The sequence below is a fragment of the Numenius arquata genome, chromosome 12, assembly GCF_964106895.1.
Source record: "Numenius arquata chromosome 12, bNumArq3.hap1.1, whole genome shotgun sequence".
Classification (NCBI taxonomy): Eukaryota; Metazoa; Chordata; class Aves; order Charadriiformes; family Scolopacidae; genus Numenius; species Numenius arquata.
Genome location: NC_133587.1, coordinates 5,929,517 through 5,943,484, shown reverse-complemented (window position 1 = coordinate 5,943,484; position 13,968 = coordinate 5,929,517). Strand labels below are relative to the sequence as shown.

At 53.3% G+C, this 13,968-nt stretch overlaps 1 protein-coding gene across 1 annotated transcript in view; it reads left to right on the top strand.

Moving 5' to 3' along the window:
* Positions 1–13,968, top strand: part of CDH22 (cadherin 22) — a 53,319-nt gene that overhangs the window by 24,139 nt on the left and 15,212 nt on the right. The window contains exons 4-7 of the mRNA XM_074157370.1: positions 588–755; positions 1,613–1,800; positions 2,586–2,839; positions 10,242–10,378. Coding sequence (XP_074013471.1) covers positions 588–755; positions 1,613–1,800; positions 2,586–2,839; positions 10,242–10,378 — 747 coding nt within the window. The remainder of the gene's footprint in view (positions 1–587; positions 756–1,612; positions 1,801–2,585; positions 2,840–10,241; positions 10,379–13,968) is intronic.

Sequence of the window (13,968 nt, the reverse complement as noted above, 5' to 3'; positions counted from 1 at the left end):
ACCTGTGGATCAGCCACAGAGACTTGCTGGGATCAGGTTGGGCCTGTGGCCGTTCCTGGGATTTTCAGGATGTTTCTACATGTCTGGCAACCCCCTGGGCTTGTTCTTCTCTCTAGAGCCCTTTTCTCCCTTCAGGCAGCTTTTTCTTATGTGATCTCTGTGAAAGCTGCAAAAGGGTTTGCTCCCCTTTGCACCAGCACCCAGCAGATGGTGGTGGTTGAAGCTAGCAAGGTTCTTCTGAGACAAAGGCAGCCAGCAGCACCTAGGGCTGCCTTAGGAGCCAGTGGTGGAGAGAGATGACCTAGCCCATCTACTCAGCCCTGGTGAGATGATGTTAGTGCTATGTTTGGTTCTGGGCTGCCAAATATGAGAGACACGAGCGTAATAGAATGAGTCCAGGGAAGGGCCATGAAGATCGAAGTATTGGAGCCTCTGCCATATGTGGAGAGGCTGGGAGATGTAGCTGATCCTGTTTAGAGCTGGGCTTGGATGAGGTCATTTACAGTGGCCCCTTCCAGCCTTACCTGATCCGTGACTCTGGATGTTCTGTGACCTGCCTGTGCTCACGCTGTCCTGCTGGTTTCCAGGTGTGATCCGGACAGCTGTGGCTGACCTCGACCGTGAGACACAGGACCGGTATGAGGTGGTGATCCGTGCAACAGACATGGCGGGACAGCTGGGTGGCCTGTCTGGATCCACCACAGTCACCATTGTAGTCACTGATGTCAACGACAACCCACCACGCTTCCCTCAGAGTAAGTCCTGACAGCGGTGGGAGGTGAGCATTGGCCCTTGTAGGGTCCTGGCCCCTTGTGGGTGGTGGGACAGAGGCTCAGCTCCCAGCACAGCCTGGCACATGTCTGCAGGGTAGCAGGACCAAGGTCCTGTAGCACACACAGCTCCTTGCTGGGTCTGAATGTGTCCCTGCCTGGCAGCGTGATGGAGGGGCAGCAGCTTTGTCTCAGCCCGTCTAGAGCTCTGGACAAGACCCCTGCTCCCGATGCTAGATCTCGGAGTGAGCAGGGCTGCGTGGTGGGTAGAGCAGAGCTGGCCCTTTCCTGGTCCCTCTCTGAGCAGTGCTGGGGGAGAAGGCAGCCTGGTCTGTCTCCTGGGAGCTTGGGCAAGGACTCGGCTGCTGGCTTGGCCCCTCCTGGATGCTGCATCAGGGCTTGGCACACTCTGCTCCACCGTGAAGCTGCCTGTCTCATGGATAGCAGCCTGGACACACCACAGCTCTGTTCTCCAAGTCACTGCTAGTGGCCTGTGGCTCAAGCTTGTGTCCTCTCTAGCGTGCTCCCCAAACGAGGAAATGGTAAAGTTTGCAAAGAATCAGAGAACACTGATTGTAGGGCAGTGTCCATATAGAGAAATCAGCCCTTATTTCATCTGGTGCCTTGAAACATCAGTGCTCCCCAATTATCTTCCCTCTGCCCTTATTTTTGGCTGGGGTATGTGTTCTTCCTGGTAGGATGTTCTGGACTATAGACACTGCTAGAGTTTGGGCATCCCTGGTAGCCCAAGGGTGCCCCCAGGAAGGTATGCAAAGGGCCATTTCAGGCTGGAGGGAGTTCTAAGGGAGAAGCAGTGACCCTAGTACCTTTTTTTCCTCCAGAGATGTATCAGTTCAGCATTGTTGAAACTGCCCCCGTGGGCACTGCCATCGGGAGGGTGAAGGCAGAGGACTCTGACGTCGGGGAGAACACGGACATGACATATCAGGTGAAGGATGAGGAAGGGGTGGAGATGTTCAAAGTCACCACGGACAGCAATACCCAAGAGGCTGTCATCTCCGTACAGAAGGTGAGAGATGAGGAAAGCTGCTTGGGTAGGGAGGGTACAGATCTCTAGGAGGGCCCTTTCCTTTGGGGACTCCTGCTGCTGCATTTGAGTTGAAATCAGTGCTCCTCTGAGCGGTATCAGTCGCATTTTTGTGCCTGCAGGTGCAGGGACAGACCTGCCTCTGTGTCTGGGAGGAGAGGCTGGAAAGGAGCAGCAGTATGGTGCCTGCTGGAGCCTCACAGGGCTCTCTTGGTGGCAGCAGAGCAGTGAGCTCTGCATGGGCGAAGCCGTGCACAGGGCTACGGAGATGAGTGCTTACAGCCCTTATTAATAGCGCCTGTTAGGGGAAAAATATCCCCACCTAATTCCTATATCTGACCAGCAGCCCTTTGACCATATCTGCTTTTGGTGGTAAAAACAATCAAGCAAACACTTGACACAGGCAAGAAAGAATGATTGTTCACTAAGGCCACTGAATTCTGCTCACCTCCCCTGTAGAAATAATAGCAGGGTGATTAATGATCAAAACCTGCTCACTTGCAGCACGCAGTGTCCTGTCTTCCCAGTGAATCCTGGCTGCCTGTGCCCTGGGCATCCTGGGGGAGTGGGCTGGAGGCTTCCTCTTCCTCCTGCTCCCCTTGGTGTGGGTGCTGCTGCTGGGAGGGCAGGAGAGGTCCCAGCCCCACATAGAGGTGCTGCCTGGGGAGCAGGTGGCTTTAGTCCCAGCCTCAATGTCTCTGGTGAAGGAAGAGGCAGCAGGGGGGCTCCTCGGGCTGGATATGGCTAATCCTCTCCTGTTGTCTCAGCCTCTCGACTACGAGTCAAAAAAAGTGCACACTGTCGTGGTGGAAGCCCTCAACAAGTTCGTGGACCCACGGTTCGTGGACCTGGGCACCTTCCGGGACCAGACCATTGTGCGGGTCTCGGTGCTGGATGTCGACGAGCCCCCTGAATTCCGGCCCCCCTCCAACCTGATGGAGGTCCAGGAGGACGCGCACGTTGGTTCTGTCGTGGGGATTGTCACTGCCCTTGACCCGGACACCGCAAACCATCCTGTCCGGTAAAGCAGCCACTGAAACCTCGCGTCATCTTCCTTCTAGTGGTGGGTGTGGGGTCACCTGCAAGGGACACACGTGGCTGGGGGAGTTCTCGTGGCCATGACTGGGGCAAAAGGGAGGTGGTGGCAGAGGAGGAGAGACAGTGCAGGTGGAGGTGACAAATGCTGCATGTGTGGCCAAGCGTGTGAGCATGTCCTGTGGGACAGGTGGCTGGCAGGTGAGTGGCAGCTTGTGCACAAGCAACTGGCAAACAGCAGAAGCCATCTCACAGGTGACAGAGACATCACTGGCAAGTGATGGGTGAATGGCAAGAGAGTGTCGGGGAAGGTGGCTGGGTGATGCTTGCATGTCCCCACTGCTGACAGCGAGGCATCTGCAGTGGTGCCTGACACAGGCCAGGCGAGCCACCAGAAATGACAGGGGGGCAGCGACGAAGGACGACAAACGAGGTGGGACTCGGGAGGTGCAGAGCCACAGCTTGGCTGTGTGTGTGTGCGTGCACAGGGACCGAAGATCAGAGGAGTTTATATTTGGGCAGAGGACATAATCCAGGCAGCAGCTTATCTGCACAGGACATTTCCCATTTCCATTTAATTTGTGGCTAAAGAGATTGTTACCTTGTTAAATTGTTATTACCTAAGGCACAAAGCAGCTTTCTGGCTCTGCCAACTGGCCTGAGTCACGAGCAGTTGGGATGGAAAGCTGGTGTTCAGAAAACATCCTCGATGTGTGGAAAATTTCCTTGAAATGTGTGTTGTCCTGCCAGGTGACAGCAGGGCTGCAGGCACCTTGTGCGCAGCCGCTCGCTTCAAACGGGCAGTGGTGGCTTTGCATTTGAGAGCTCTGGAGGGACCCCATCCCAGTCAGCGATAAACTGGGACACAGCAGGGTCAGGGACGTGGGATGGAGGAGGATGTGGCCAGGGAGAGTTCAATTACAATATTGATCCGGTTCGATGATGTCCCCATGTGGCTGCTTGGGGTGCTGAGCTCCAGTGCTGTGCAGCCACAGGGAACGCAGTGGTTCAATGTGGGGTGAGGGGTATCTCCACATCTTCATGGAAATTAAGATTGAGATGTTTCGAAAGCTCAGAAAGGAATTTACATGTGGAAAGCTGCCATCTACAGATGCCTGGCAGCTAGCAGAGAGTGTTGTGTCACAAAGCTGGATGCTGAACGTTGTCTTTGGGATGAAAGTGAATGAAATCAGCCTTGGCGTGCCAGGAACTATCGATGTGAGCATTGCACCACTTGCACCAGTTGGTGCTGTCTGTTGGACGTATTCTCAAAGTTTCTTTGCTCATCTTGTCATATGGCTACACATCTGATTTCTTTCTTTGTGGACCACCCTGAGCACGTGGCTGTTAGCTCGCACTCTTCGGGTGCATGCAGTTTTTCTACACATCTGCGTGTGTGTGTACGTGTGTGCATGTGCTTTTTCACTTGGCTGTTTCTAGCAGTGCTATAGAACATAGATTTTATTTTCTCATCTGTAATTGTAGGAAAAGGGCCTTGGGGACAGAACTATTCTTTTTCTCATTTTTTCTTGTTCTTTGTGCTGCTTCCCCGTGGAGCTTGTTGCATTGTTTGCAGACAGAACAAAAGAAAGCAGAGGAGGGAGGCTTTCTACTGCTGTGCAGAAGGTGATGGGGACTTGGAGCAGAGAGAAGCAGATTCAAGTACTCAGCAGGAGAAAGAGGGTTAGAGCCCAAACTTTGCTATGTGATTGTCTCTCTTATAGCAAGCTTAGTGCCAGACAAGGCAATGACTCGTGCTCAGACACGAGGTCCCAGCCAACAGGACTCCCAGGCATCTGCTGCAGCTTGGGAATTGCCATGTGTTTTCCCTTGTCAGGCCTGATGCATTCAGATACGTGTCCTCCCTCCAGCTATCCCCGGGCAGGTAGCTCATCCTGCGTCCCCTGTGCTCCCCTGTGGCACTCAGTCTCTATCTGTCCATCTCTCCACTCCCCTCTGTTCTTGCAGTGCCTGCTGTCGTGAGCAGTGGCAGTTTGTCCTTTTGTGATGCTCCCTTGGCACTTGCCTGAGGAGCGTGGGCGGGTGAGCCTTCTCTGCCATCTTAACCTGCACCAAGTGGAGATGCAGGTTTGTATTGGTCACGCCGACGTGGCACCAATGCAGGAGGAAGGTGGTGGTGGATCTCTCCTGTTTTCCTCTCCTCTGGATCTCCAGGTAATTTAATAAAATACTTTGCCACGTAGGCAACTGTTCACAGCTTCAAAGTGGTGCACAAACATTAATGCAAGCATCCTGCAGCACCCTGCCAGGATGTGACACTAACCTGTCAGCAGGAGACGGCAGTAAGTCACCTCGCACTTCAAGTGTGCTACTCCAAAGTACAGTCACAAGAAGCCAGCACTTGTACTTCACCTTGGATACATTAGAGAGCAACTGGTCCTGACAGCATGACCAGTATTTGATCTTCGGCTCCTTGAAGTTGGTATGAACCCTTTCAAGTCGCTGCAGTTCAGTGGATCCCTTTAACTTCCTGATCCTTGTCTGCCGGAGGTGGGAGCAAAGAGGTGGCTGTGTTTCTGCGGTGGCTGCGGTCTCCTGGACTCTGGTCCGTGGGTTGGCTCCGTGCTGTAAATAGGGGAGAGCCACAACCTCCTGTCATGATGAGATGCACTCTCCCCTTGAGGCAGGAAAGAACAAGGATTGCCAGAGACAGCAGAGCAAAAATCAGCTCTGTCAGCGTTTCCAGGTCCTGCTGACACCAGGCTGCCAATAACGAGGTTTGGGAAGTATTTTTAGCCAAATGGGAAAGGAGATGCCCTTGGCTCTTTGTTTTCATCCCCAGGCCAGCGCAAACAAGGGTGTGTGGCTCCTGCTGTGCCATCCAGCTCAAAGCAGCTGCTGGAGGCACGTTTCAGCCTGGAGCTCCCCTGCCCTCCTGGTCATCCGCTTGTCCCACAAGGAAGAAGCCACTTGGTGTTGAGAACAAGCCCCTTCCAGATGAGCCGGGCTGGGTCGCAAAGTGACCTGTTATGAAGACATGAGGGTTGAAGGGGTGTCCAACTCCTCTGAGGGGCATCCCTGAGACACTGCTTGCTGCTCACCTCCCAGCTGCACATGGATGTAGAGCTCCTGGCAGCCACTTGCCCGGGTGGGAGGGGAGTTGGGGCATAGGGTGCCTGAAGAGCACCCCATCTCACCCTCCCAGCTTGTGGCTGCTCAGCAGGACATCCTCCCTCTGGTGTCAATGCTGTGAAGCAGGACATCATGCTGAAGTTCACCCCAGCTGAGGGGCTGCGTGCATCCTCAGGGAGAACATGAAAACCCACCATGGTACAGGCAAGAAATGCCTTTCTAAAGGACGGGTGCTTTTTATTTTGTTCCATCCCTGTTTGTTGCCTAACAAAAGCTGGAACCAGTCTTTTTCAGAAAGAATTAAGTTTCCAGTTGGCTTTTTGGCTTTAGCTGTACATTTCCTGGGCATAGTGCAATTTTTCTCAGCTGAGCCATTGTATGAGGTAATACAGTGATAGACTGTCTGTGTACGTGAGGCTGTTTGTATGGGAGCCTTTTGTTTTTCTCTCTGCAGTGGGAGCCTGTGCTCTGAATGTGTGCATGCCAGGCTTTATCAGCATTGGGAAGATGTTGCTTGGGATTTAAGGTTCTCAAAGATATTCTTGTTTGGCATTCACCAGATCCGGAGACAGGTGTTGGACATGGGCATTTTATAGACTCCAGCAGCACAGCAAGAACTACAACCTGCTTCAACACAAAAGGGAGAGGAGGAAAAAACAAACACAACAAAAAGCTTTTCACACAGTGTTTGAAAAGCTCCCTATTAACAAAACACATGGCATAAAATGTGCTCCTTGTTGCATTCAGGGGGAGAAGTGAAACAAACTGCTTGAGAAATGCATTCACGAGAAAGATGAGCACCAAGAAAGCTGTCTAAATTAAACAGTCACTTGTAACATCCAAACCAACAGGCAGTGCCAGCAGGAAGAGAGGAAAATGGATTACAAGGTCCGCATCCCAATCAGAGCTGGGGACTGCAGTTCCAGATACGGAGCACCAGCAGCTTTAGGAAGAACGAGCGTTATGTCCTATCTCTGAGTACCTGGAGGACCCAGGTATTAATTGTTGCGCCCTGCCAGGTGAGAAGCACTGTTTGACTTCTGTGGGACGGATGAACATGAAGCTGGACTACCTGAGGTGGAGAAGCTTGTGATGGTCAGCGCAGACTTTGGTTGGTGAAGATCGTATCACACAAAATGATGTAAACTGCACAGAGCAGACAGCTTCTTGTTCTAGCTGCTCTAGCTGGGGTTAGCCATAAGCTCTGGGAAGGGGAGGACTGTGTGTAGCGGGTTGATCTGCAGGTCTGAGTGGGTTATGGCTGTGTTTGGGGGGGGCAAATGGACATCCCTGTGCCCTTTCAGTCCCCAGCTCCAGTGCCAGCCTAGTGCTCCAGAGCCTCCAGAGCACTTTGTGCAGATGGAGAGCTGCAGACCTACCTGGACTGGTTGCCTCCAAAAATCCAGTGTGCAGAAGCAGGCTCAGCCCTGCTTTCATGGCTAATGCAAGCAACGCTCAGAGCTTTATCTCCTTGCCCTGGTGCAGCGCTGAGACGGTGGCATCTCTCTGCGGAGCGGTGGTGACAAAAGGATCAGATTTCTGGTTTGACTTGTGCCCTGCCACAGGGTATGGGCAGTCAGTCCTCAGCAGACAATTCGGATGTAACAGAAGACAACCTTAGCAGCAAAACAATTAGAAGCATAAGAAAAGGTTACCAGCGCCATCAGGCAGAGAGCTCCCCTACCAGCCTCCTGCCTTCTGGCCACGCAGGCAGCCGGTATTAGGTGTTTCCAGGCTCAGTGATGTCTCCCATCATTAAATGGGTTTTTTCTGTGTAGCTATTTTTTTGCAGACATCTTTGTTTATGCAGCAGTGACATGAGTGTGAACAAAACAGGCGTGTGCTTACCCGAGAAGCAGGGAAGGCATATGGAGAGTGAAGTACCATCTTGAACTTGAACTCTAACTGTATTCAGAAGTGGGATGGAGGAACAGGACGTGTTTGAGGTCAGGTGATGTGGGAGAACAATGGAAGCAGTTATGCAAATGCATCAATTATGCTACTGGAAAGATATTAGGTGTTGTCATCCCGTTTTCTGTTCCTCCTTCAAGCAGTACATTGGACTGATGCGTCCGAGTCAGTGGCCAGACTTCTCCTTTCCCTTTGCAGTGAGCGAGCTGCAAAGATGAGTGGATGTGAAGCTGCAGTACATGCCAAGACAGTGTCACTGTCCCTTCTGGAGCTGGCTACACGCCTGTAGAGGCTCTGTTTCCAGCTGGGAGTTGGGGCAGAAAATGCAGGAAGGCTAGGAAGTCCCTGGCAGCTGGTTCAGAGATGCCTAAGCTCGTATCTGGCTTTGTGTGACAGATCCCCATCACCTCTAGATGCAAGGAGGGGGGAGAAAGCCAGCCACATAGGTGTGGAACATGCTAGATCATGCATGTGCGCAGGTGGAACTTCAATAGTGATTTTTGAATGTTTTTTCTTAACTGCAAGTAAGTGCTGTTGTGCCTTTCTCCCCCATCCTTCTGTCTGAAAGGGAGCTAGGAAACAAAATCTGGTACTATATAACACTTTAAACAGTGTAGAAATGACTTTGTATGTGCCTCCATCAAAGACAGAGCTGCCAGGCTGTGTGGAGAGGTGCCCCTCAGGAGGCACTCTCATCTGCAGCTGGTCCCCCCGCCCAGGGCATGAGACACGTGGAGGCCATGGATGCCTCTGTGCAGAGTGACCATCCGTGCATGCAGAAGGTGAGCTGCTGTTCCTCAGCTGCGAGCCATGTGGATGATGGACCCATCCACCACAGCTGGGCTGTGCCAGGCAAGATGCAAGCACTTGGGAAAGCCACCCCACAGTGTGCGGAGCACCTCCACCATCCAGAATGAGCTTCTAGCCTAAAGCCTGTCCTGCTCTGCTCCTCTTGTTTGACATAGCCCCTCAGCACTGTCCTGTCTCATCAGCTTTCCAGCTTGTTTTGTGCCTACATTTATCTTCCTTCTGTTGTTGGACATGTGACTGAAGGTTTTAATTTATTCACAGCCCTCCTTTCGGTAATTTATCCTTTGTACTCTTTGCTGTCTTGTATTATTTAATTCTGTAAAGCACTCTGGGATGCAGTGGGTATGAAAGATGCTGTACACAATAACATTATGCTGTATTGTTTGTGATTTGTAGGCCTTCTGGATTTCTAATTCTGATTGCGGTGGTGGTGTTTGTTATTTGTGTTACGGCTGTGCTCAAGGGCCTCAGCTGGATCGGGCTTCCCTTCCAGTCCCCTCCCCAAGGAGCAGATATCTAAATGTGCCCTGATTTAATGTTTGCTTGCTTTATTCCGTGTGTAACGGTTGGAAATGCAGGACATGTCGCTGGGACTGGTTGCGTGGGCTCGTGATGTTGTGGCTAAGGCGCGGGGCTAAACCCAGGTGTCTGACTCCTCTCTGACTCCTCTCATGAGCTGTGGTGTTGCCCTTTGGGAAGAGGTGGGAGTCGTTCTCTCCAGAGGTGGCATGGGGAGCGGGAGGGCTGTTGGTGGGATGCCCCAGGAGGGGGCTGTTTGGGGAAGCACTGGAGCAGCTGAAGGAGAAGAGTGAGAGCTGCATGTGAAGGATCTCTGCTGAGCAGCTGGAGCTGGTCAGAGCTGGAGGAGCTCTTCAGCCTGCTCCTGTGAAACTGGGAAGCCCGAATCTCAGGGCTGCTGGGGACGGTGTGCTGTGGTGATTGTGGGGATGCTGGCGGTTGCCCACCTTTGCTGCCAGGGTTCTGGCTCCAGTTGCACAGGTTCAATCTGGATTCAGGGGAGACTTTGTCATTCATAGCTGCTGTAGCTGCAGTTCAGGTGTTCTGCAGGTCCAGGTCACAGCCTGCCCGTGTCCTGCTGCACTGTTCTCCGGGTCTCTCACTTGGGTGGGGGCTGTAGCAGGATCAGGAGAGAGGGTGGTAGGTGAGGTGGGCTCCTCAAGCAGGAGTACTCTCCTTCAGTTTGGGTTGGTGTTTTTCCTGATTTTATAGCTCAGAAGCTTTCCAGGCTCAAGAGTGGAGTCACAGCCCATGATTTCTATATTGCTCTGTCTATCCTTGGCATAAGGTTCCCATCAGAGCAGGTTTTTTCCCTTGTCCACAGTCTGTGCTTAGTTCCACTTTATGCACCAAAAGCCACACTTTAATTTTACTTGAGGGCTCTGAGCTGGCAGCCTGGTAGAAACGTGGCATTTGTGTACCATGCTGCAGCAGAGGAAAAGCGAGAATGGTGATATAGGGCCTGTTGAGTTAGATCCCTACATTCCTGGGGCTGATGGTGAGGTTGGGCTTGGCACATCCAGCCGTTCACAGTTTCCCTTTTTGCCTGGTCCCAGGTACGCCATCGACCGCAGCACAGACACGGAGAGGATCTTTGACATCGATGCCAACACAGGTGCCATTGTGACAGGAAAGGTCCTGGACCGGGAGACAGCAGGGTGGCACAACATCACTGTCCTGGCGATGGAAGCAGGTGAGATGGAGGAGTGCTGTGTGGAGCAGAGAGTGTGCTGGACCGGTATGGGGCAGAGGGGGAAATATGGGTGCATTCACTGCAGAGGTGACCAAGATGCAAGTGTTAATTAACACTGAAGTTATTAAAAAAAAAAAGGTAGCAGCACTGCGTCTGACATCTCCCTAGACAACCTAAAAATACTCTTCCTGACTCGAACATTATTAAGGGAGCATGGTCGAATAGTATATTTGATGAACACTAATCAAATTTGTTATCTATGCGCCAGCTCTGCCAGTCATCCCTCTGCAGCTCGCTCCCTGCATTTGCACCTGCAAGTGGCTCTGGGGGCTCCGGGGGGGGTCTGTGTTCACGTCACCTGCATCCCCCTGGTCCAGCCGTGTGCTGTGGGTGGGTGCCCCATCAGCTGGAGCCCTGTGGTACAGATGGCTGCCAGCGGTTGGGATTTGCAGACTGTTACCTGCACAGGGGTTTAGTGGCTCTGGATGCCTCCCGTGCCCTTCCTCCTTGGTCTCCCTGCCCTTGGTGCGGCCGCAGGCTTGGCAAGGCACAGCAAGCAGTGGATGGGAGGTCCCAGCACTGCAGCAGTGGGAAGGGGCTGCGGGGACAGAGTGTCCCTGAGCCTCCGTGCTGGGGACAGGGGGAGGTGACGCTGCCAGGGCTAGTACCACCAGGCTGCTTCGGTTCTGGCCACAGTGCTTGGCCTCACTCTGCAGCCCACCAGGAAGTCTCAGGCAGAGGATGAGGTGAAGCCCTTTCATCTGCTCCTGAAATTAGCTCCTTCCTGACCCTCCCACGAGAGCCCTGGTGATGGTCTCTTCCTTCCCTTATGGCTGTGCAATCCTTTAACCTGTGCTTACAGTAACTGCCAAATCTGCTCACACCCAGCTGGGAGAGCTGGGAGGGAACAGCTTAGTGGCTGTGCAGGTTTTGTTAGTTTATCTTCCCTCCATGTGATGGGGGCGGCGGAGCCTGGTGCGGATGCTTCCAGCAGAAGTTCTGTTTGTCTTTTCTTCTCCAGTCAAGGAAAAAAAAAGAACAAACCTGGATCCTGCTGCTCAAAGGAGCTCTGAATAAACTCCTCTTGAGGAATGAAAAGAAAATAATAACAGCAAAGGGCAGGCTTTGCTTCTCTGCCGGTGCTCCGCTGCAGGTAGGAACTGCCCTGGGCAGATCCTGCTGCCCTCCATCGTGTTTGCACAGTGCCTCGGCTCCTGGGCTCCGCAAGTCCCTGTGCACCGTGGTGGATCTGGTCCTGTGGGCCCCAGGGAGTGCTCTATGTTCTTCCTTTTTCTGAGCTTGAAGACGGAGAAGGGGCTTTAATGCCAGGCACCGTGCTGGGAAGCAGAAAGGCATTGCCATATTCTTCAGTTTTCCACATTTTGGATGCGCAAGTCACCAGAGTAGCCTGGGACCTGCTGTGCTCTGCCACCCTATGGAAACTGGTAGCAGGGAGCTGCTTTGGCTGCACAGCACCTTCTGACATCTGCAGACGTGTGCCAAGACCTGTCCGTCATGGGCAGGAGCCTTCCCTGGGCTTCATTCCCACAGACTCCTCAGGAGTTCTGGTTCTCGTTTCTTTGCTCATTCTTGAGCAGGAAGCTGCCGTTCACATTCAAGGAGCTGTGCCAGGGCCTGAGTTGGGTTCCTGCTGTGGGGTCACCCCACTGTGGTGACAGCCATATGCTCTGGCAGGGCCAGGAGAGGAGGGAGCAGCATCCCTGGCCAGATCCACACTGCCCCGGGGGGACATCTCTGACCTCTCCATGTGTCCCAAGCCCCTCTCTCTGATGATGCTTTGTGCCTGCCAGCTGGGGTGACCTCTGTGCTGTCTGGCTGAGGTGCTGTCACGAGCCCTGACCGGCATCAGGCGGTGATGGGCAGGCGTGCCAGCACTGCCTGGTCACACCAGAGGGAGGGTAGCCCACTGCTGAGCCACAGCATGTCTGGGGGCTCTGCCAACGGGGAGGAGGGGATCACGGCGATGCAGCACAACTCAGCATCCAGAGGAAACTTGAGGTGACAAGAATCAGAAGGACAATATTTACACGCAGCGGCTTGGATTTCAGAACAAGTCAGTAAATGCTGCGGCTCCCCTCCGGCAGAGAAGCCTGTCAGGCTGGATCGCTTCAAAACCTGGGGAGACTCTTCAGCGCTCTGACTTCTCCCGTGGTGAGCTCTGACTCATCCGTTTTAACTGCCCAGACATTCCTCCCAGTGACATTATCCTTAACGTTTTGTAATCATGAAATATTAATGACTGATATTGAATTTAAAGTACAATTTATGTCTGAATCCTCTGGCGGAAAGGGCAGTTGTAAAGGTACAGCCTTCTGAGTGATAGAGGGGTTTCAGAGCAGGGCTGTGCAGCATCTGTCACATCGTGCCCGGCGCAGTGGGATCAGTGTTGGAGCACGGGACGTCTGGGAGCCTCTGTGATGTTGTTGGTGTGTCCAGCACATGGCAGTTCCCAGCACACCGGTGGCCGAACCCAGGAGGAGCTGGCAGGGCTCTGTGGTGTTTGCGGTGACGATGCAGGTTGTATCTGGCTGACGCAGGGTCTGCTGCACCACCAGGCAGGACGTTACCGACTCTGGCGGAGACAAGTGGTAAAATATTCTTCCTCTTTCCCCAGTGAGATGCAAACTTTGCAGAAGGAATGGAGCGAGCCCACCAGGCATCGTTCTGCTGCCCGGACTCATGCCTGGTGCCCGTTGGGGCTGGTGGGAAGCTGTGGCCACTTGATTCCCGCGGCGTATGGGCACGTGGCCTGGAGCACATCACACCAAGGTCTTGCCTCCCCATAGCATCCTGGAGCTGCCCTCCCTGCCTGCTGGTAGGACTGTCCTGAGATGGGTTTAACGAACGGCAGCTGAAGGAAAGCTTGCCTGTGACAGCACTTGTTTTCCCGCAGGCAGCCTGTCAGGTTTGAGCAGCTCCATACAAGAGCTGTCCCCCCACCTTTGGGAGCCCCATCTGGGACCCGCTGCTGTTGCAGCAGAGACCGTGCCCAGGGGTGTATGTTCTACCTAGGGATAACCAAAGAGAGTGGATTTGCATCTGAGGAGCAGTAAGAAAAGCCGCAGAAGGCACCTGGCTGCACCTGAGGTTGGCTGGGCTGCGTGCTACTGGTGGGAAGAGAGAGGAGGAGCAGGTCTCCCCCCAGAACAGGCACTTCCCGTCGGGAGCCACCTCGGCCAGCTGGTGTCCAGCAGAATATTTGGCCTTGCAACCTGGCAGCCAGCAGGAAGCATGGGGGCTGTTCAGCAAATCTGGCCTGGGACCAGGCCAAGCGTTTCCAGAGATAAATCTTCATCTCACTCACAAGCTGTTTACCTTCCTTGGGCTAATATTAGTGATTCTCTTCCTGTTTTCCTCTTTGCTCATGTAAAATGATGAGGCCTTGACTGCTGTGTCCACTGCTGGTAATTGAGATGATAAATCTTCCTGCTGGAGACTGGCTTTAATCAGAGCATTGTGTTTGGATGCGATTTAATGACTCTCATGCTGCTGAGTCCGGGCAGGACTCAAGAGAGGTGAGAGCCATTTATATGTTACTTGGCTTAACTGCTGCTTCCACTTTGCTTCCC